The 20,611-nt window shown below is 55.3% G+C and overlaps 3 protein-coding genes across 10 annotated transcripts in view; 1 reads left to right on the top strand and 2 right to left on the bottom strand.

The window, feature by feature from the left end:
• ppfia4 (PTPRF interacting protein alpha 4) overlaps window positions 1–3,121 on the top strand; it is a 46,275-nt gene extending 43,154 nt beyond the window's left edge. For 4 of the 5 annotated variants that reach the window (XM_086168650.1, XM_086168647.1, XM_086168651.1 and 1 more), the window contains 5 exons: window positions 403–578; window positions 1,144–1,212; window positions 1,290–1,476; window positions 1,621–1,718; window positions 1,988–3,121. In XM_086168650.1, the coding sequence (XP_086024776.1) occupies window positions 403–578; window positions 1,144–1,212; window positions 1,290–1,476; window positions 1,621–1,679 (491 nt within the window). In that variant the 3' untranslated portion in view covers window positions 1,680–1,718; window positions 1,988–3,121. The remainder of the gene's footprint in view (window positions 1–402; window positions 579–1,143; window positions 1,213–1,289; window positions 1,477–1,620; window positions 1,719–1,987) is intronic. The other variant, XM_086168648.1, reaches the window with a different exon arrangement.
• Window positions 3,122–3,630: 509 nt separating this feature from the next.
• On the bottom strand, window positions 3,631–6,881 carry myog (myogenin). Its single transcript, XM_086168653.1, has 3 exons — window positions 4,920–6,881; window positions 4,466–4,565; window positions 3,631–4,370 (listed from the first exon to the last, which is right to left on the bottom strand). The coding sequence occupies exons 1-3, from the start codon at window positions 5,667–5,669 to the stop codon at window positions 4,243–4,245; spliced, it is 978 nt and encodes a 325-aa protein (XP_086024779.1). The 5' UTR covers window positions 5,670–6,881; the 3' UTR covers window positions 3,631–4,242.
• A 5,531-nt stretch (window positions 6,882–12,412) lies between these two features.
• mdm4 (MDM4 regulator of p53) lies at window positions 12,413–20,185 on the bottom strand. 4 transcript variants are annotated; one of them, XM_086168099.1, is made up of 11 exons: window positions 19,998–20,185; window positions 19,504–19,591; window positions 19,320–19,394; window positions 19,114–19,247; window positions 18,987–19,036; window positions 18,489–18,553; window positions 16,497–16,593; window positions 16,257–16,417; window positions 15,945–16,142; window positions 15,243–15,311; window positions 12,413–14,457 (listed from the first exon to the last, which is right to left on the bottom strand). In XM_086168099.1, the coding sequence occupies exons 2-11, from the start codon at window positions 19,573–19,575 to the stop codon at window positions 13,891–13,893; spliced, it is 1,488 nt and encodes a 495-aa protein (XP_086024225.1). In that variant the 5' UTR covers window positions 19,576–19,591; window positions 19,998–20,185; the 3' UTR covers window positions 12,413–13,890. The 4 variants fall into 4 exon arrangements, with proteins under 4 accessions (XP_086024225.1, XP_086024227.1, XP_086024228.1 ...); XM_086168101.1 differs by having other exon boundaries at window positions 15,945–16,127; window positions 19,998–20,180; XM_086168102.1 differs by having other exon boundaries at window positions 18,489–18,514; window positions 19,998–20,180.
• Window positions 20,186–20,611: the final 426 nt, after the last annotated feature.

Here is a 20,611-nt window from a genome sequence, read left to right as displayed (position 1 = left end):
CACACACCACCCAGAGCCAGTCCCCTCGCCCTTCTGACCTCGAGTTCTGCCCATGAACTTGATTCAGCTGTTGTTCAAATCAGTCCTTCCCTGTTTAAAACACACATTTGCACATACACACCCGCGCTCGCTAACCACCAACACACACACACACACACACGCGTGCTCGTGTGTGCGCGCATGCCGCCTGTTCCAGCTTAGCGAGTTAGCTGACAGCTGTGCTTTAAATGAACAAAGGGAGTGTGCCAGTGAGCGGACGCTGCCTGGACACGAGCGCGTCCACATTATCTCTTCATCTCTTTCCCGACGTTACCGACGCACTCCTTTCCCTGAATGTCGCCCGCACGAATGTGTGCCGCCATGACGGTGCGCTACGGCGACACGCCCTGTTCTTTGCCTCAGATGTTCTGGTGTGGACCAACGAACAAGTGATCCACTGGGTCCAGTCCATCGGTCTGAGGGAGTACAGCGGCAACCTGCTGGAGAGCGGCGTCCACGGGGCGCTGGTGGCCCTGGACGAGACCTTCGACTACAGCAGCCTGGCGCTCATCCTGCAGATCCCCATGCAGAACACACAGGTGCTGGAGAAGAAAGGGGGAAGGTTAAAGCCCGGGGGGGAGGGGGGCTTTGGGTTTCATCTATTTGACGAGGCTCGATTGGATTTAGACGGATCGGGCCGAATCCCGATGCTCGTCGTCGAAACGAGGGCGCCCGCTATCTTCTCGTAAGATCATAACGGACCCCTTGACCTTCCTGCCGCCGGTCCGACTTCCAGCAGCCGCAGTTGTTGAGGCTCTCGTGAGATTAGAAGATTTGGTTTGGCCCGGCTCGCCGCTTTGTGCGGGTCCAGCGGGTCCCTCGCCTCTTGGCTCCGGGCTCCCGGCGTTGGCTTCGCCTCCGGGATCAGATTCGGATTCCTCCTCGGCGCTTCGTGCGTTTAATTTCAGAGGTCACACACGTTCACCGCAAAGATCCGTATTCATGCCCTCCTTCTTCTGAAAAAGTCTAATTCGTGGAAACCCGACCCCTGTGTTTTCACATCCGCAAAGAGTCGGATGGAAAAATGTGTTCCCACTTCCAGCTTGCACTCAGTGTGTGTGTGTGTGTGTGTGTGTGTGTGTGTGTGCGTGTGTTGTCCCTCAGGCACGGCAGGTTCTAGAGAGGGAGTTCAACAACCTGCTGGCTCTGGGGACGGACCGCCGGCTGGAGGAGGTGAGGGTCGGGGTGGAGAGCGGCGTTCGGCGAGCATGGCCGCCGTCCCGCCCTCACCCGTGTCTCTGTCGCCGCAGGGTGGAGACGACAAATCCTTCAGGCGCTCGCCGTCTTGGCGGAAGAGGTTTCGGGCGCGCGAGGGCGGGACGGGGCTCGGAATGATGGCGGGCTCCATGGAAACGCTGCCCGCCGGCTTCCGCATGCCGTCCATGTCCATGCCGCCGTCCATGAACCTGATGGCCAAGAAGCAGCTGCAGCCTGAAGGTCTGACGCAGAGCTGACAGTTCGACACGCACCTTCTCCAGATTGATGTGCTTACGATTTTCTTTGCTCGTCCTACTCACAAACTGCACGTTTTGTCCTCTCTCTCTTACTTTATGCAAACCCCTCGCCCCACACACCCTCAAGCTCCTCCCCCGGCGCCCCCGAGACTTGACCCCTCTGCAGTGCGGACATATTCATGCTAACTCCACTCTGCTTACTAACAGGAGCGCTAATGCTAACAGGTAAACACGGGACTTCCTCGGGTGAGCGTTGCGTGTCGGCGGGCGGGCCGGCGGTCCGTTAGAGAGGACGCGCGGGTCGGCCCGTCGCAGAAGTCCCGAGGGGACGTTTCGCGGCGTGTACTTTGATCGTACCGCCGATACCGGTCCGGCATGAAACGGCTTGCGGCTTTCCCCCGATGTCGGCGCGCCACTCCTGCGGTTGTGATTTTGAGTTGTGTTGAAGATCCGTGCCAACCCCGTGTGTCTCCTCTGTGTGGTCTGTCTTCCAGCGCATTCTCATTGCCTGTGCGGACACATGCTTGCGGCCTTTTGAGAGTGATATGCCAAATCCGGAGAGGGAACCAGGGCGCCGGGGTGGGGAAGCGTGACGGCTCGCCGCCGCCGCCGCCGCCGCCTTGGGCCGCCCGGCCTCGCCTGGCGCCGTTCGCCTCTCGCCTCTCCTTCGGACATGTGCAATACAAAGGTCGCCCCGGCCTTTGGACTCCGAGCGCCCGGTGGCCGCGCTCGCTGCTGTCAAGGAGACTCGTCCCGGTCTCTCCGAGTTTACCCCAGTGCTCCCAGTAGCCTTGTCGTTATCGTGTCGTGTTCCCGCTCCCCCTGGTCTCAGCTGTGGGTTCTTGTCCTAGTCCTAGTAGTCTCGCCGCGGCCGCCCGGGCCGGGCCGGGCCGGGCCGGGTCGCGGGTTAGCGCGCGGTGACCGGACGCCGATCGGGCCTTGGGAATGATGAATACTTGTGTAAATGGCAGATCCCACTCCACATCCCACTCTATCGGTTATGCAAGGTATTACTCAAATATTGTCTCTGTACATAAAATGGATGACCTATGTTTTTTATAAGAATATATAAATTATATATATATATAAATATATATATATATATATATACAGGAAATATACAAGAAAAAAAAATATAATATGACGGCTGTATGAAAATCAATGCCCTGTACTCAATAGTGACTGTTCTCTCACTTTTCTTTCTCTCTCTCTCTCTCTCTCTCTCTCTTTCTTTCTTTCTTTCTTTCTTCCTTTCTTTCCGTATCAGGCCTTCTTAGCGATCTTTGCCGCTCGTGTAACTGTGTGAACGGTTAGCCGGAGGGACTCGTGAGGCGGGAACGCGTTCCTCCAAGAACTCGTCACGGGTTCCAGGGTCCAATTTCACACTCGTCTTTCTCTCTCTTTCTCTTTCTCTCTGTCTTTCCTTCCCTTCCTCCTCCTCCTCCTCCTCCTCCTCCTCTTCCTCCCTCACGTAGCCGTGACCCGACCGCCCTCCGCACCGTCTCCCGCCTTTTGTACGACACTATCTAGCCTAGATTAGAGGGGATCGTTGAATATGAAGTGCTCGTGTGTGAACGACAAGAAGTGTCTCCGTTGACGACTTGTGGAGAAAGGACCCCCCCGAACCCCCGAACCCCCCGCCCTGCGCCCCCTTTTCTCTGTGGATGGGTAGTGTGAACACTGTAGCTCCTCTTCGTCGCCCCCCGTCCTTTCTCTCCAATCGAACTGTAAACTGCTGCTCAACATAAGCCAATGATATCCGTGTGAACCTGCTCGCCGCGGCGGCGTGCCCCCGTCCAGTCACGGCGTTCTGTACCGGTGAAGTGCTGGATGGGCGTACGATCTTTCCGTTTTTGTTTTTTTTTGTTTGTTTGTTTTGTTTTTTTTTTATTAACGTTTTTTTTTCCAAGGTGTCTATAAGGTGTAACGTGCTATGTGGCAGCTATGAGTACTGTGTGTTTATTCCAGGTGTGAATCAATGCTGACATATCAAGATTTTATTATTTGGCTATCTAAAAAAAACAAAAACAAAAACGTGTACTGTATTAATGACGATATGTAGACATAAGTAAAGCTGTTTTTTTTCCAAAGGTTGGGCTGCTGTGGTCGACGCTGCTTACGGGGAAAATGTAGTGAATGTATTGAAAATGGTCTTTATTGGACAGAAAATATCACTTTTCAGAACATCTACAAATACACAACAATCTGAGTTATAAAAGTCAAAAATAAGTTAGCAAAAAAAACAAAACAAAAAAAAAAAAAAAATACAAAATAAAATGGCAAAACCACTCTGTAGAAAAAGGGAACGTATTTACATCACTAGCATTCGTAACCGGCTTAAATTAAGCAGATCTTGGTCAAAACTGCCATGGTAGGTATTGGCCCCGCGAATTAAACCCATGTCGTTTAAGCATAAAAACACACACCAAGAGAACCAGAGATCAGGGAAAGGTCTGGAAAAACAGAGGAAAGGTTCAATTAAGTGAGGAGAGATTCATCTGCGGCTCCGCCGGACCGACAGAGCGCCGACTCGTGCGGCAAAAGTCCGCCGAACCCCCGAAGCCGGTGAGGTCGGAACGGGCCGAGAGGAAAGAGGAAGAACGCTCGTGGCCGTCGGAGCTCCGAGAGGCGGACTTACGGATCTGCGGCGCGGCTCCCGGGCGGAAACGTGTTGAACGGATACCGGGACCCGGTGGTCCGCCGCCGGAGGCGCGGCGTGCACCCGGGGGGGTCCGCCGGACAGGGGGGTCTATTTGGGAATGTCCACAGGAAAGGCCACGGCGCCGTCCGCCGCCGCCGCCGCCGCCATGCCGTCCACGATGGAGGTCAGGGTCTGCATGCTGCCCTGCTCTGGAGAGTCAGCGGCGCTCAGAAGATCTACAGGGAGGAAAAGCCACACGTGTTGGCCTTTCTGGTGGAGAGGGTGTGTGTGTGTGTGTGTGTGTGTGTGTGTGTGTGTGTCCTGCGCTCACCCTCGCTGCTGTAGCTCTGCGTGCACTGCTCCGGAGTGCTGCTCCACTCCGGGCTACTGCAGCAGGTGCTGCCTGAACTGGGCTCGCTTGACGACGACACCTGTTACCATGGAGACACACACACACGCACACACACACACACACACACACACACACACAGGGGTTGCTGTCAGTCAGTCCATGTCATGACACGGCTCACAGCGGTGTAACGGCGTGCACGCTCGGCTCCCTGCGAGGAGCAGCGCGGCAGCGATCTGAGCGCTGGCGGCGGGAGGTCACCAGGAGGGGTTCTTCCTTCCGTGAGCCTCCCGCCGCCGCCGCCGCCGCGCTCGCCGCTCCCCACGCTTCACGCCCAAATGTTTTCTCTCAAACAGCCACACTTTAACCGTCAACACATGGTTCCCCCGGACGTCGGAGCGGTGGGATTAGTGGAAGGGTCCGGCCCGCCACTCACCCGGGCCTGCGTCTGGCTGGGCCGGTAGTGAAGTCCTTGCTGAACCGTCTCGGCGTCCTGCTGGTTGAGGGAGGAGACCAGGGCCTGCAGCCTCTCGATGTACTGGATGGCGCTCCGCAAGATCTCCACTTTGGGCAGCCTCTGGTTGGGGTTCATCAAGGTGCTCCTCTTCAGGGCGTCGAAGGCTTCGTTCACCTTCTTCAGGCGTCTCTTCTCCCTCAGCGTGGCGGCCCTGCGGCGGTCCATGGTCACGGTCTTCCTCTTGCACAGCTTGCAGGCCCAGGGCAGGCACTGGCCGGGGCAGTGGGGCTCGGCGTGCGGCGACAGGCCGGACGGGGACGCCTTGTCCTCGCCGCCCAGCGCCCCGACCCCCCCGGACAGGTTCCCGCACAGCCCCATCACGCCGCTCCGGTCCTGGAAGCCGGCTTGGTCGTAAGCCCCGGGCAGGCGGGAGGGGAAGTAGCCGTCGCCTCCTTCGTAGAACCGTTGGTCGGGGAAGAAGTAAGGGTTGGTCTCGAAAAGCTCCATGGCGAGCGGCGCCGCGGTCTGGAAGTGAGGGGGACGAAGGATCCCTGCTAGCCTGCGACCCTGCTCTCCGGTCCGGTGCCTGGAGCGTGTGTGTGCGCGCGTGTGTGTGCGTGCGCGTCTGTGTGTACGTGCGCTCGGCTGTCTCCGTCCTCGGCCCCGGGGTTTGTGACGAGTGGAAGACGCGTCGGGAACAACTGGTGCAGAGCAACTGCGGGCCGGCATTTAAAGCCCTCCGCCCGCTGCAGGATCACAGGGTTAAATTTAGCACGAGCCCCCGGAAACCCGACACGACGTTTAGCTGTTGCTGCACATCTACGCTCCGCGTCCCTGTCGGCCGGCGCTCGCGGGGCCGGCGAGGCCCCGGCTGTGCGCGGGCGCGTGCTCGCGCCGGTCCCGGGGGGCCGGGGCGCGATCGGGTTGCCGTGGAAATTGGAGAGATAACCTCGGATCAAAGATGTCCTTCTTAATGAGCTAATCCCGGACTCGCGTCTCCCTCCGTGATGTCGGCCGCCGTGGGGGAGGAAGTCTGGAGACAGCTGTCACTTTGACCAATGACATGTCACCGCCAGAAGCTCTTTGACCGGAGGGAAACCAGGCCGGGACGTCGTCCGTCTTCCGGACGGTACATCGATTCTTCAACTGAAGATCGAAAGAGCCCGGCTATCAGAACCGACCCGGGCTCCGGCCTCCGGGTGCGCTCCTGACCTGAGGACCGGAGATTCTGTGTCTGCATTGATATTCGCCATTTCCCTGTTCGGAGATGACGGGGCGCGATGCAGGTGACCTTCTGCTCGGCTCAGGACTCCACAGCCGAGACGGGTTGTCACCGGCTAACGTTACTCTCGGAAATCCGGAGATAATATGGAAAGGAGACGGTCCTCCGGGCCGGCCCTGCGGGCGCTAATCCTCCCGGGACGCTAACTTACGTCCACCGCCGTCCCCGAAGCGCATACTAGCGTCTGGGAGAGATGGCGTGGGACGGGTGTGAGACCAGTGTCCTGTGTCACCTCCATAGGTGTGTAGAAGATCCTCCTCGTATGTCGGACATACGTCCCGCTGCCCGGGAGCACGTCGACGGCTCGGCCGTTAGATTCCTAAAGAGAATATCTCAAATGTAAAACGTATGAACGCGGGGGAAGCGGGCCGGGTCTTCCAGACGGAGACGGACCGGCGGACGGCCGAGAGCCGCCGAGGTGGACGCCGGGATCACGCCGGGTCAGGTGACCGCGGACGTCGGAGAAGAGCCCGACATCATGTTCAGTGGAGGAAGCGTGGATCCTCTCCAGAGGCCCGGCCGGGGGGAGAAGATGAGGGCGTCTGCCGTCGGAGCCTCTCCCCGTTGGAGAATGCGTGTGTGTGTGTGTGTGTGTGTGTGGGCGCACATTCTCACACACCTTCAGACTTTTTCCATGAATAATGGGCCCGAATTAAACCCCGACAGTATTTCCATTGTTTGGTGTCCATTTTCAAAGTGGAAGACCTTGGTTTGTCCCGGCGAAACAAAGGCGATCCAAGTGGAAATGAACTGAGTGACTCCGTGCGTTTCAACAGAACCCTAAATCCCATTTATTCTTTTGGGTGGCGGGGAAATCTAATCCAGATTTAGAGCCATAAAATCACTAAATTGCTCTACTTTCTGCGTAAACTCACTAAGTTGTTTGCCGACACGAGGAAACGCCCTGACAGCACACCAACCAGAACAAAACCCGGACTTGGAGGAAAGACTGGGCCGACGATTTGCAAAAAACGAGTGCAAAATTTAAAACGCAAAGCGACGACCAGCGTCCGCATTCGTCCGATCGCTTCTATTCGCCGGTTTTTCACCGGCTGGGAATGAAGTTATTTTCATTTTTTGATGTACTTAAAGTGTGTCCAGTCCGTGCTGAGTGCACTGAGCGCGCTCAGTGCGGTCTGGGGCAGACAGGCGGCGAGGGCTGGCGGTGCGGCGGCGCAGCCCGGGCTCGGCGGCGGCGGCCTGTCAGGTTAGCCTCTGATGGATCGCCACTGATGGTGGAACCAGCACAAAGACGCCTGTGTTCGGCAGGGGAGGGGCGGCGGGGGGGGGGGGGGGCTGCAGTGTGTCACAGTCACTCATAACCCTCTGTCATCTTAACCCATTGTCAGCAGAAGTGTGTCTATGTGTGCATGTGTGCGTGCATGTGTGTGTGTTCTGATGTCAGGCACACTTGTGTTCTGGCTGAATCCCCTCTCAACATCTGAAGTGAGCACTTGACAAGCAGTGAACCCGGGTGGACCAGGGAGGATCAGGGTGGACCAGGATGGTCCAGGATGGTCCAGGATGGTCCAGGATGGTCCAGGGAGGATCGGGGTGGACCAGGATGGTCCAGGATGGTCCAGGGAGGACCGGGTTGGACCGGGTTGGACCAGAGAGGATCAGGGTGGACCAGGATGGATCGGGATGGTCCAGGGAGGATCGGGCTGGACCGGGTTGGACTGGGTTGGACCAGAATGGACAGGGTTGGACCGGGTGGATCAGGGCAGACCAGGGTGGACCAGGTTCTCGCTCATCCTCTGGCCGCAGGTCCAGTCCTGGAGGAAGACCACGGACCAGGGTTGAAATGCTTCCACAAGCCCACGGATCCATTTGTGACGAGTCGTTCCAGAATGTCGATTTTTCCAGTTTCCTCCTGCATCCAGTTTGTGAAGCCCACGTGGTCCCGTCCGGCAGAAGTTCTCCCTCCATCTCGTCCCGCCTGCGACTTCTCCTCCAGATCTCCAGACACTTTGATCGCCCATAAACACCGGCTTGGAGGGCAAACGAGTAACACCATTACATCTGATCTAATGTTCGACCAGGGAATCAGATGAAGGGAAACAGACACACTGCACAAGCTCAATTACTGTGTGTGTGTGTGTGTGTGTGTGTGTGTGTGTGTGTGTGTGTGTGTGTGTGTGTGTGTGTGTGTGTGTGTGTGTGTGTGTGCGTGCACACACCAGGGGTTGCCCTGTCACTGGTAACACTGGTCCACTTCTCCTCAGTGACAAGCAGCAGCACATTGCAGGACAGCTGAGCCAGATCACCCCCACCCCCACCACACACACACACACACACACACACACACACACACACACTCCTCCCATCCCCCCCACCCCAGGTCGGCCTCCAGATCATCGCTGACCTGCAGATCTGTCATCTGAGCGCAGTCTGGAAATCTGGGATATGTAAGAGGAGAGCAGGACGACAACAGCGAGGGGTTGTTGTTGCCTGGAGGTGGATGAAGCAGGACCTGGTCCAGGGTGGAGGACGTCAGGCCAAGCAGAGTCAATGTTGTATACGTGTAAAGTCGAATTCCCCTTCACTCGCATTTGACTTGGAAAGCGACGCCATTCAGAGCAAACATGAGGTTCTGGAGACGCAGCTGACGATTGTTTCCAGAAACATCTGTGGCAGCTTCAGAGGCTCCCGACCCGGAGAAGATACAACTGTTTGCTGTTGGCCTTCCAGGAAATTATGAAATCTACAGTGTTTACAGTTCTGTGCCTATATTTAGCGAGTACATGCGATCGGCGAACGTGAGCGCGCACGCACACACATTTCAGTGTGGAGCCAACGGGGGTGTTTATCCTGTCAATCACAGGCTGCTGTTTTGTGAATAAGGACTAACCTCCTCGCTGCGCTCTAGTTTGTGCGTCTCAGACGGCGGCGGACTCAGAGACGGCGTCGGGTTTGTTCGGAGTCCGACCGAGGATTTAAACCGACCCGACCGATCCCCGGAGCTCAAATTCCACGTTCCCGTGCGGGAACCCCCTCCAGATATTTGGTTTCCGGCGGCTTCCTCCCGAGCCGGGCCCTGGAGCGCGGCAGGTCGGACGCGAGGCCGCCGGCGGGGAAGGAGGACGGGGATTCATCCTGGCAAAGATGAAGGCGAACCGGGCTGGAAGACCGGAAGTGAGCTCACACTTCGCCGGTTTCATCCGTCGCAGAAAACGGAGTGCGACTCAGCGCTTTACTTCTGCGGGCGGTTGAGATCCACTGATTCAAACGTCGGAAGGCGGTCTGCCCTTAGCTTAGCATTAGCATTGCAGGCTCAGCAGTAGCATTTTAGGCCGGAACCGAGAAAGCCAGAGGCCTCTGATCCGGGACCCTGTTGCCATGGTGACAGCGGGTTTTCAACTCTCCTCTCTCGGACCGCGATAGCGACGGCGAGGTATCCGGCGGTCGCACCGGATGGAAATCAACGGTCCCGCTAGCGGGCCGAGCGTGAGACGGCCCGCCTCCCGGCTTCTGTCGGGTAATGGACCTTACGTAAGCCGCCGCGCCGTTTGACTGATAACCAAAGGTGATGCGGGCCCGGCTAATCTCGGGGAGAATACTCCCATTCATTCCCTTTCAGCAGGAAGGGCCCACCTGTGTTTTCACAGGGCCCCGGAGAGAGCGCTCTAAGTCACGGAGGAAACAGTAGTTGAGCAGCGCGGCCACGCCGCTGCTCACTGGGGCTTTTATCGCAGCGTAATCCCCTACAACAAACAGAATGGCCGGCATGTGCATGTGCAGCTGTCGCGGCCTTAGTGCAAGTGGTGTCATGTTAAATGGCAGGAATGGACCGGACCCCCCCGAGCCATCCGCCGCCCTTCCCTCCGCCGGCATCTCGCTCGCTCGCCGCCAGGCCAACGCACAGCTCCTCATACCCGCGTGCATAACCCACTTCCCACCGACTCGCCCCGCGGCACATGATCGCCCCCCGGTTGGTGTCAATAGAGCGTGGCCCCCGGCTCCCCGGGGCTCCCGTGACCCCCGACTTCCCCGTGGCCCCCCGTGGCCCCCGTGGCCCCCCGTCCCCGTGGCAGTCGCGGGATCCGGAAACACATCACGGCTGAGAACGGAGCCGTCGCTTTCCTCCGGTTTCACCTCCGTTTGCCAGCGGCGAGTCTCTGACTTCCCGCCTCGTAAAGTCAAGGGCAATTTACACCCGCCTGCATCCGGCTCGGACACACACACACACACACACACACACACACACACACACACACACACGACATCTTCTTTCTCTCTCCCTGCCTTTCTGTCTTTCCCTGCATTCCCTTCTTTGTTTTTCTCCCGTTCCTCTGACCTTCTCCCGTGTCAGCGGCGGGACAAATTTAGCGGCCTGGTTTCTGGAGCGACCAAATACTTGGGACACAACAGAGGAAACGTCGTGTATGTGTGTGTGTGTGTGTGTGTGTGTAGGAAAAGTACTGATAAAATTACAAACATCCAGACTCACCAGCAGAAGAAAGCAGAAGGGTGAGGAGGCTGAGGGTCCGGGGGTCCAGGGGGTCTGGAGGGTCTGGGGGGTCCGGAGGGTCTGGAGGGTCTGGAGGGTCCGGAGGGTCTAGAGGGTCCGGGGGGTCTGGAGGGTCTGGAGGGTCTGGAGCCTGAAGGGGACACAACACTCACATTGGTTCAACTCTTTATGGTGATATTATTATTTCAGGCAAGTCAAAATGGAAATCTTGCCATTAAACTAATATCATTTTACATTTTCCGCGGCTTAAAGGTACATTTACAAGCTAATAATGTCCTCTGGTATAATCTTATTGGGTGCAAATAGCCCTCATGGCACGGTCCAGTAATTTTATCACATTATAAACTCAGGATCTGGATTTTCTTGCCCCTATCGGCATTCATTGCACGTTCGGCAGAGGTAACACTGCACTTTTATCGACATGTGAATGGGCTGTAATAAGCCGGGATGTAAAAAATATATAGAAAAATTGGAAATACTCCTACATTGTCTCATATTCAGTAGTTGCAGGAAGTAACTGTCATCAAAAGCAGGGGTAGAAAAACAGAAAGATATTAAAATAAGCGGCCCTTATTTTAAAGAATCAAATTTTAAGATGTCGCTTTACAAAAAAACATTTAAAAATTAGCATTTGGTCATCGATGGTTCCACGTCGGCGTCCAGGACGTGATCTGGTCGAGACCTATTATTCATAGAAACGCTTGTCTGCACTTTCACTGTTGCGCTGATTCGTAATCATCGGATCCCATTCGGCCCGTTCATCCACCGAAGGACAAAAAGGCCCGTCGAAGTCTAATTCAGGACGATCGAGTCAAAAAAAAAAGAGAATAATGGGAGGAAAAACATCAGTAAATGCACAGACGGGCAGAGTTCTGGGCGGGAGGCGGAGGGTTTGGTCCCCACAGGACGGAGGCAGAAAGAAACCCTTGGATTCTCACAAGCAGGTGTGACTTTCAGACGGAGCTTCCAGGTGCTTTGCATCTCCAGGCGAGGGCCTCCGTCCTCACCGCCTCCCGCCCGCCGAGCGTCGCGTACGTGACGCGGGAGAAAGGGAGAATGTGTGAAGTTATTCTGGGATTGCTGGAATGGAGGCGCCGTCACCATGGAAACACGCAGCTCCCCTACCACTCCCCGGTCCGAGCCGTTCGAGAGCCGCCGAAGCTCCGGGCGCCGTTTCTGCCGGCATTTGGGCCTTTCCCGGTCCCGGCGGGTCACGTGCGCGACATACCGGACGGCGCGGCGAGTGAAAGGCGGAGGGACGAGCATCACGGGATGTCTGAGTGAGGGGAGGGGAGGGGAGGGGAGGGGAACGGCGACGGCAACAAATGTTTTGGTGGAGGAGAACATCTCGGGGGGCTTTCCGCTCCCGGTCGATACCCTCGGCTGTCACCGGGGCGGCGCTGACCCCGCAGGGCAAAACACCAGTCAAAATAGAAGCGGTTCCAGCAGCGGGTACAGTACGGAGCAGGACCGGCGTCCTACTTCCCAACAGGAGGCCAAAAATAAAGTGTCTGGAAGCAGCGGGAGGGGGAACGGGCCGAGCAGACACAGGTGGCGGAGACGGCCGGGGAGGAGAGGACACGGGACAGCTGGCCTGTCACACAATGACTTATTCTTCCAGCAAAACACACACTCACACACACACACACACAACTGTAGATGAACGGCCCGTCTGCGGATCGGGTGAAGGAAAGGATCGACTTCCAGCCTTCGCAACGATTCATGAAACAAAAAGGTTTTATTTCACATGTAGAAAAAAAAAAAAGTACCACATATGAGCATTTTGTTTATGTAGGCGTTTAAACAAAAGCCGGTGGTTTGCACATTTCATGTTCCATATACTGTATAGACGCGGACAAGAGACGACACCAATCACTTTGTTATATGTATACATTACGCAGCTAATATAGCTCTCGTTAGGACTCCGCTCACGACCGGCATGCTCTATATAGGCTTCTTTACATCACGGCTACTGTACAACTTCAGCCACGGCCAAGCCACATCTACACTTCTCTCCACCTGCTGGAGGAAAACTTAAGCGCAAGTAAAAGTGTCAAAAGCAGAGTTGGAAAGTGTGGATGAGAGGACGGCGCCCCGACACCTCCGGTGTCCGAGAGCCGGCGACAGAAAACCTGCGAGCATCCAAAAGGGGAAGCGAGGAGCACCGGGCAGGAAACCATCTCAGAGCGATGCAAAGCAAGACAGAATCATTCATGTACAAGACAAAAGATCAAAATCCTTACATGGCAGTGTGACGCTTGGATTTAACCCTCAAAACTAGAGACGTACTGGCACTTTTTTAACCGAGGGCACGTATAACTTAGGTCTTTATCTCAAAAAAACAAAACAAAAAAAAAACAAAAAACATTTTAGTTGCAAACAGAACACAACGGTGTCTTCCTCTTGTTGTGTCTTCCACAACAGCCTTCCTCTTGTTGTTCTTCATGAAGCGGCCCACCATCATAAATAAATTAAATAAGACTGTTAATTGGTGCAGAAAGGCAAAGGAGAAAGAACACCCCCTGCAGGAAACCAGACGGACCGACGACGTCTCCGAGACGCCGCACGCCCAGAAAACAGAGGCACGCGTCGACGTCAAAATACTGCGTGGAAGAATGGTCGGTAAATACCTTCATTGTGCGTCGTCACGCGGGAACCAAAGGTGAAGCCGGCGTGTTTGCCTCCTGGTACATTCAGTGACGCCGAGGAACCCGGGGAAGCTTATAAGAGTTGGCGGAGCTGCTGTTTTACAGACTGTCGTCGGATCTCCTTCACTCCACCTTCACCGCATTCAGACGACGGTCACGATACCTCGGAGGATTCACCATCCATAGACAGAAAGCAGTGGGCCCGCGTTGGTCGGATTCAAGAAACCGACTGAAAAACTAAGAATCCTAGCAAATACTAGCCGACGGGAAATGCAACGCTGTTTGGCGCCGACACGGCGGGGGGTCGGAAAGGCTGCGCGGCCGGCAGATTTACGCAATAAATACTTTGTTCGACCGCAGCACCGAAAACAAATATGAGCGCCTCATGTTTGGTAATGAGACTTGAGCGTCAGCGCGAAGCCAGGTGAGGCGGCGGCCGCGCCGAGGGGGGAAAGTGCTGTGGTTCGTGTGTTCATGCAGCCTCCTGATTTACTGGAGCTTTCATTATTGGTTATTATTCATGTTCATTTTTTTTTTTTTCTTTTTAAATTAGAGGATGAATATCTTGATTACTTTCTGAATAATCTTCCCGCAGCCCGGACACGGCGCCTGGAACTTGTGAAGTCTCTTTGCGCAGGGGAAGCAGGTGAGCAGGTGAGCCGTGCGTCCGTGGATGATGTTTCCGTTGCGCGGTCGCATGCGGCAGAGCTTGCAGGGCTCCAGCACGGCCTCGGGCCGGACCTCCACCTCCATTCCCACGCTCTCCTGACTCTCCCCTCCTGAGAGCTGGATGTCCGTGTGCGCGGCGACGGCGCGAGGGCCTTTGCCTTTGCCCAGGACCATGGGGGGCAGCGGGCGGTCGGCCGTGGAGTGGGAGGGCAGGATGACGGGGCCCGACACCGTCCTGCTGCAGTCGGGGACGTCCACGCCCGCGTCGCTGTCGTCGTCCTCGTCCTGGCTTATCAAGGAGCTGCAGGCGGGAATGTCGGGGACGGAGACGGAATGGGCCAGACGGGGGACGTCTCGGTACCAGTTCTTCTGCAGAGCCCAGCAGCGGACGCAGTATCTCTGGTGAGGGGTGTTGTACTTCCTGCACTCGGTGCACTGCCAGGCATCCTGAGGAGGGGACAGTCACGGTCACACTCCAAAAAGAGATTCAGGGTACAACAAGGTGCAGCCTCAAACTTGCCCACTGAACCCGAATTTCACTTGGATTTTCAGGTAACAGACCGATGTGACTAGGTCCTAATAGGGGAAGAGAAATGGAAAATAAACGCTTTGATTTTTCCTTTTCGCGCGAAGCCTCGGCGACGACGGCAAAAGGTCACGATTAGCCGATCTGAGGGCCATGTCATAGGACCTCGCTCGGAGAAGAGCGGATCAAGAGCGGGTCCTGGAAACGTCAGCCGCTGAGCCCTGCGGCGTCCTTCAGTGCAAATGAAGGATTTCCACCGACATACAAGTTCGCCCCGCGGACGTCAGCTCTGTACCGGAGGGGACGACAGCCGCAAACACACTTCGCGGTTCAGACAAAGGCGGACGGCGCAATTTGGGCGGCATTGGGGAGGTTCTGAATGTTCCAGCGGGACGATGACCCTCAGAGCGACACCGGGTCGCTTTCAGGGCAGATTTGAAAAGTCTTACGACGCAGTACGACCGAGAATCTGTGTTAGGACCAAACGATCGGCCCGCGGTGGCCAAAGCCGTCCGACACACGACCCCTCCGATCACCGCCTCAGAAGACGGCTCTGCACATCAGGGATGTGATTCTGGAGTTTGTTTTTCCCGGACCATAAAAGTACATTATTTAAATTTATAAGAGAGTGTACTGGTACGGACCCCGGGGAAATCTTCTCCGTTAGATCTCATTAGCTAAAGGAGAGGAAGCACATCATCCAGACCTGTGTTGAGATCTCGGTGTCGGTGTCGTCGCTCAGACACTGCGAGTCTTCTTCCGGCTCCTCCTGCATCTGGACGGACACACACATCCTGTCAACCACGGCAAAGTCCTCCCAAAACAGCCGAAACAGACAAATCCGAGCATCGCTTTACAAAGTCCAGCGCTCGCTTGTGAGGACCTTGTCAGAGAAGCATCGACGGGTTCAGTGGAGAATCGATCGTTGGTCGATGGTCTCCTGCTGCCCCTGAACCCAGCGAGGCGAGGGGGCCGCCGCCCATCCGAGAGGCGGGTTCCCCCGGACCGGCCGATCCCAGGGCCGCTTACAGAGACGCACAAGCCGTCACCCCGTCACTACGCATTTCAGTTAAGCCCCATGAATCTTCTCTTGCCGCCCGTTGCCTGGAAACAGCCACTGAATGCGGCCTGCTTTTCAGACACTTCCTTAGAGTTGAGCATCGTTTTCCCAGGTCAGCGGCAAATCATATTTAGGGAGATAAATATTTTGGATTCAAAGTAGACAGTCTTCAAGTTGTTGTTATAAAATAGAAACCTCAGGCGGCTGCCAGACATCTGCTGTGGATCCATAGATGCTGCTTTCATGGGATTTTCTTTACCATCTCCGGCGAAAAGCGCGTACGGTTTCAGCCTTGACATCGTAGCTCTTACGACTCTCAAAAGCCCTGCGTTAAAAACAGACTCCGACCTCTCGATCGGCCTTCTCTTCCTTTCCTGCTCCGTCCTCGTCGTCGGGGGGAGCCTCTCCCTCTCCTCCGCTGCCTTCCTCCAGCACGGCTTCCTTCATCTCCACGCTGACCTGCTCGCTCTCGCCCTCCGTCAGGAACCACAGGTCGTCCGTGGTGTCCGACACGATGGCCGTATCCTCCTCCTGCGCAGGAGACAGCTAACAGATCAGTCAGGCAACCGCTGTCACGCTCCCGTTCGGGTGACGCGCCAATGTTCGCGGACGTTTTCGGGCTTCTGATTCTCGGGACCGACCAAACGGCGGGCGTCTTACTTGGTTCGTGTGGATGTCGGTGGAGCCGTTGCTTCTGCGGCTGTAGTTGCTGCGGAGGTTACCCAGAAACCACCAGGGCAGGCCAGAGAGGTCCCACTCATTTAGAGTGACATCCAGTTTGGGACGTTTGCAGGCTGAGCGCGGCAAGCCGTCGAGGGAATCTGGAGAGGCGAGGAGGACTTAGACCCGACCCTTCGAAGAAAGACTGAGGCCTTCCGAGGCCGCGGCCCGTTTCCTCACCGTCATCTGCTTCCCGAGGTCTGCGCTGGGAAGGGGTCTGCAGGAGAGGCCCGTCGCCGCCGGCCTCCGGCCCTGCTTTGACCACTTCTCCACACATCTACAGAGGGAAGAAAGCGGAAGACAGAAAAATGAGCGTCCCGAGCCGTGACTGCTCTCTTGGAGGACTCACAGCTCCATTTCCAGATGGCCTCGGGGGACTGGCAGGACTTCGGGGGAGGGGGATACGGGATTCGAGGCACAGGAGGTCTGTGCCTCTGTAGATACCTCAACGTTTAAACTCCATCGGGAAAAATGAGAGAAACTGGGATATGTGAATACTAATTGGATTTGTCACAATAGCTCAGGAGCAATTCTGCTTCCTCCACGGAGTGGAGTCAGGCCCGAGTCCCGCAGAGGGCCTTCGGATCGGATCACCTATAGGTTGGCGGTGAGCTAAGTAAGGGACTGTTGTCGGGCCATGGCTGCGTAGGAGCTGCGATCCTCCTCCGAAGCAGAGAGGAGAACTCTGAGACAGACAGAGATAGTGACTCTGTCCCCCATTCCCCGGCTGGCCTGGGGGAGGGGGGGGCCCACAAAGGTGCCGACTCCTCCGCCAGACCCGAGCGAGGATGGGGTCGTACAGAGACGGTGCCACTCTGTACATTTGCACACCAACGAAGACAGCGGCCGTTTCCCCCTCGCCTCAGCGCACACGTGCTTACCGGAGTCCACTTTTTTAAAAAAAAGAAGAACCGACGTGCAGGATCCAGAGGTAACAAGCGTCGGAGCCCGAGTTCTTACGTTAAACTAAGAGCCGCTGCGGTTTGATCGCTTTGTTACGCTGACCAAGAATGTGTCCCTGATATCTGGGAGGGAAATACCCTCAACCAATGAGGCCAAGATATCTCACAGCTCTTACTCTGCAGGGGCCTCCGACAGACTGGGCGTAGAACCAGTCCATCTCCCTGTCAGACGCCCGCACACCTCAACCACAGCCTCAGTATTCCCTTGCTAGAGCGAGCTTGTATTACAACACAAAGGGACAGGCAGGGATGTATCGCTCACATCAGGGGAAGGTTTAACAAGCTGCATCCAAGTTCTTTGCTTTGAAATACATCCACTCTTTCTTGGTTGCACGCGCACACACACACACACACACACACACACACACACACACACACACACACACACACACACACACACACACACACACACACACACACACACACACACACACACACACACACACACACACACACACACACACACACACACACACACACACACACACACACACACACACACACACACCGCGGCAAAGTGCCTGCAAAGTGTGATGAAGTAAGACATTCCTTCCTACAGGAATTAAATGATCTGTGCCTGGGACTTGGTGGATAATTAGAGGAAGGCGGGGTAGAACAACAATTGTATTAAGCAGACTGTCAATTCAAACGAACACACACACACACACTAAAAAAAGAGAACATAGGAGGCACAGATTGGGTCTAATCTCAGCTGCTCCCAGGTGCGTCAATAATAAAAAAGCTGTAGATTGAAGACTCGGTCGTGCTTCCACAGAGGAGAGCGGGGCTCAGCAGCCCTTCAATGTGCTCCAGGAGGCAGTTTCAAACAGCGTACTCTGATCACCTCCAGCGGGTTGGCCTTTGTGATCAGACCGCAGTGTTTCTTACTAACAGCCCTGCATTCCAAGAGTTTCCCACTTCTAGTCGTATCGCTCAGGACACATTTTTGGGGCTCGGTGTATTCGAGGTGTTAGTCTGGGATAATAACATGAGATGCTAGATACCGCTGAATCCTGCACATTGGTCCTTGACAGGCGAACGGTCGTCAGTAAGATCAGTTAATGCTGCGACTTACAACAAATTTTCAAAACAAGTAAATGGTCAGCTTTTCACAGAACCCACTGACTCCGTCCACATTAATGATTCTGTGTGCAGTGAGGTAGAGAGTTTTTGGGCTCTGTTTCTTCTAAGCACCATGTTTCAGCTTTACCTGACCGTGGTCCTCCACTCCTCCATCTACACATTCACGGCCCACAGAAAGATTCTCTGCAGCGTCTGTATTTCAGATAAAACACAGTAACAGAAAAAGAACACCCCCACCCTTTAAGAATGGAACAACACGCTCTCTCACGGAGGCCTTCCGTCAAGGGTTTGTAGGACAAGCTGGAGACGGTGTTGACTGGTGCCTCCGGCCCCAAAAGATACGCTGCCGGAGGAGCTCGAAACGTATGCATGCAGTCCGATTTTGGAGAATCAGAGGGACTATGACAGTTTACATCATATTCCCAGAGATATAACTTTCAAACAGTCCAAGAAGCAATGACAAAATAAAATAATGAGCTTTTTTTTTGCTTTTTAAAAAGGGGGGGGGGGGGGGTGTAGAGGAAGAAGATATTGAGATTAACGTCATGACAAAAATATGGAACAATTAACCCCCAACATTATTTTGCACAAAAAAAGCAATACATTTCAAGAATGAGTTACTTACCGGCACAACCCAGAACCACCAAGTATTTCTTGAGCATTTCGTACACCGGGCTGAAAACGTGGAAATACAAGTTAAGACATGCGTTGTTGTCGCAAAGTATTGAAACAGGGTTCCTGTCGATGTACACCTTGGGTTTTTGACAGAGAAGCTCTCGACTTCCAGCAGCTCTCCGAGGGGGTCGTCCTGGCAGTGGACGATATGCTGCCTCTGTTTATCGTACAGTTGCCTCCCCATGATGTACTGGCCCAGGTAGTGCATCACCTGCGTTTAAGAAAAAGACGGTGAACAACAGCTTTCTTTGCGACATGACGCCAATTCCCCTCGTCGACCCACCTCTTTGAGAGTGAACACATCTTCCTGGGCTCCAGCAATCCGCAGGATCTGCAAGAGAGGGGCTTTTGGCTGCACCTGAAACAAATTATGGACAAATGGGTCACAGAACAAACCCGATATTCATTAATGCCTAGAATTGTAACGTGCATTAATGACATGACAATGCAATGCTTTGGGAATGCACCTGGTTTCCCTCTCCAGGTAGCGTCCTGCAGGATGTGCTGGACGCGGGGGGCTGCGTTGATAGGGAGCTCATAGTCGACCAGTGGGTTCTACAAAGGACATTTGGAGCTGGTCAACAAACCAGACGTCAAAAAACTACTGCAATAACCGCCGCGAACCGGGCGCTAGCGTTCCCGTGGGTTAAAGCCAGGTGAGCGACATCGTGAATTAGCCGCTAGCTGTTTCCTATGTCAACATCCGCAATTTTAACGGAAAAGGGGGAAGCCGCGTCAGCGGCTCCCCGGGAGCTTTGGTTTCCTTTCTCCTAGTTCAAAAACGCGACTTTGACTATCGAGCGGATGAATACGGAGCGAACCGAGCGGGAATACGGACGCCGCAAGCTACCGGCGGGTGGAACCGGCTCGACAGGTGGAATATCCAGGCTAACGCTGCTAGCAAACGTGCTGGCGTTAGCTAGCTTAGCAAGCCGGCTAACTCCTCAACAAACATACTCACCGTAAAGGCTCTACGTCACTTCCTGCTCGTCATAACGTCTTGCGGGCATTGCTGCTCGACCGTCCGGCGGGCATCTTACAAATACTCGCTAGCGCGATGCGTGAAGTGTGCGTGGCGGGCGAAACAGCGGCGAGACAGCGGCTAGCCCGCGGCCATCCGCCTGTAGTTCGGTGGATTCAAACCGACACGGTTCCACCGTTTCCGGAAGCAGCGAGCCGTCCGGCCGGGGTGTGGCGCCCCCTAGCGGCCGCTGCGGTCTCACCGGCCGGAGGAACCAACCGGTTCTTCACCCGCTGGGACTTTGCCTCTCAAATGGTCATCCAGGACCCACTGTCGTTGCAAGATATATGTTTATTCTTTCATTAGCTGTACCACATATCCTGATCCCCGCCTAGCCCAGCTTTCTTCTGGCAAAAGCCAGGATTCACCTTGGATGGATCACGGGGTCACAGATAGAGAAATACAACCATCCACTCTGCCGTTCAAATATACAGACATTAAAACGCAGAGATCGTCTTTGAAAGCAAACATTCCTGTTTGGATTCTCGGCTCCTCCTGAGCAACACACTGAGGCCCTCACTGCTCTCCTGGTAGCCTTCTGCTCATGGTTCATC

This window comes from Fistularia commersonii, chromosome 21 (assembly GCF_037954325.1).
Source record: "Fistularia commersonii isolate RoL2024-O1a breed Wild chromosome 21, RoL_Fcom_v1.0, whole genome shotgun sequence".
In the NCBI taxonomy this organism is placed as follows: domain Eukaryota; kingdom Metazoa; phylum Chordata; class Actinopteri; order Syngnathiformes; family Fistulariidae; genus Fistularia; species Fistularia commersonii.
The sequence above is the reverse complement of the archived record's forward strand: the minus strand, read 5'-3'. Positions and strand labels throughout refer to the sequence as shown.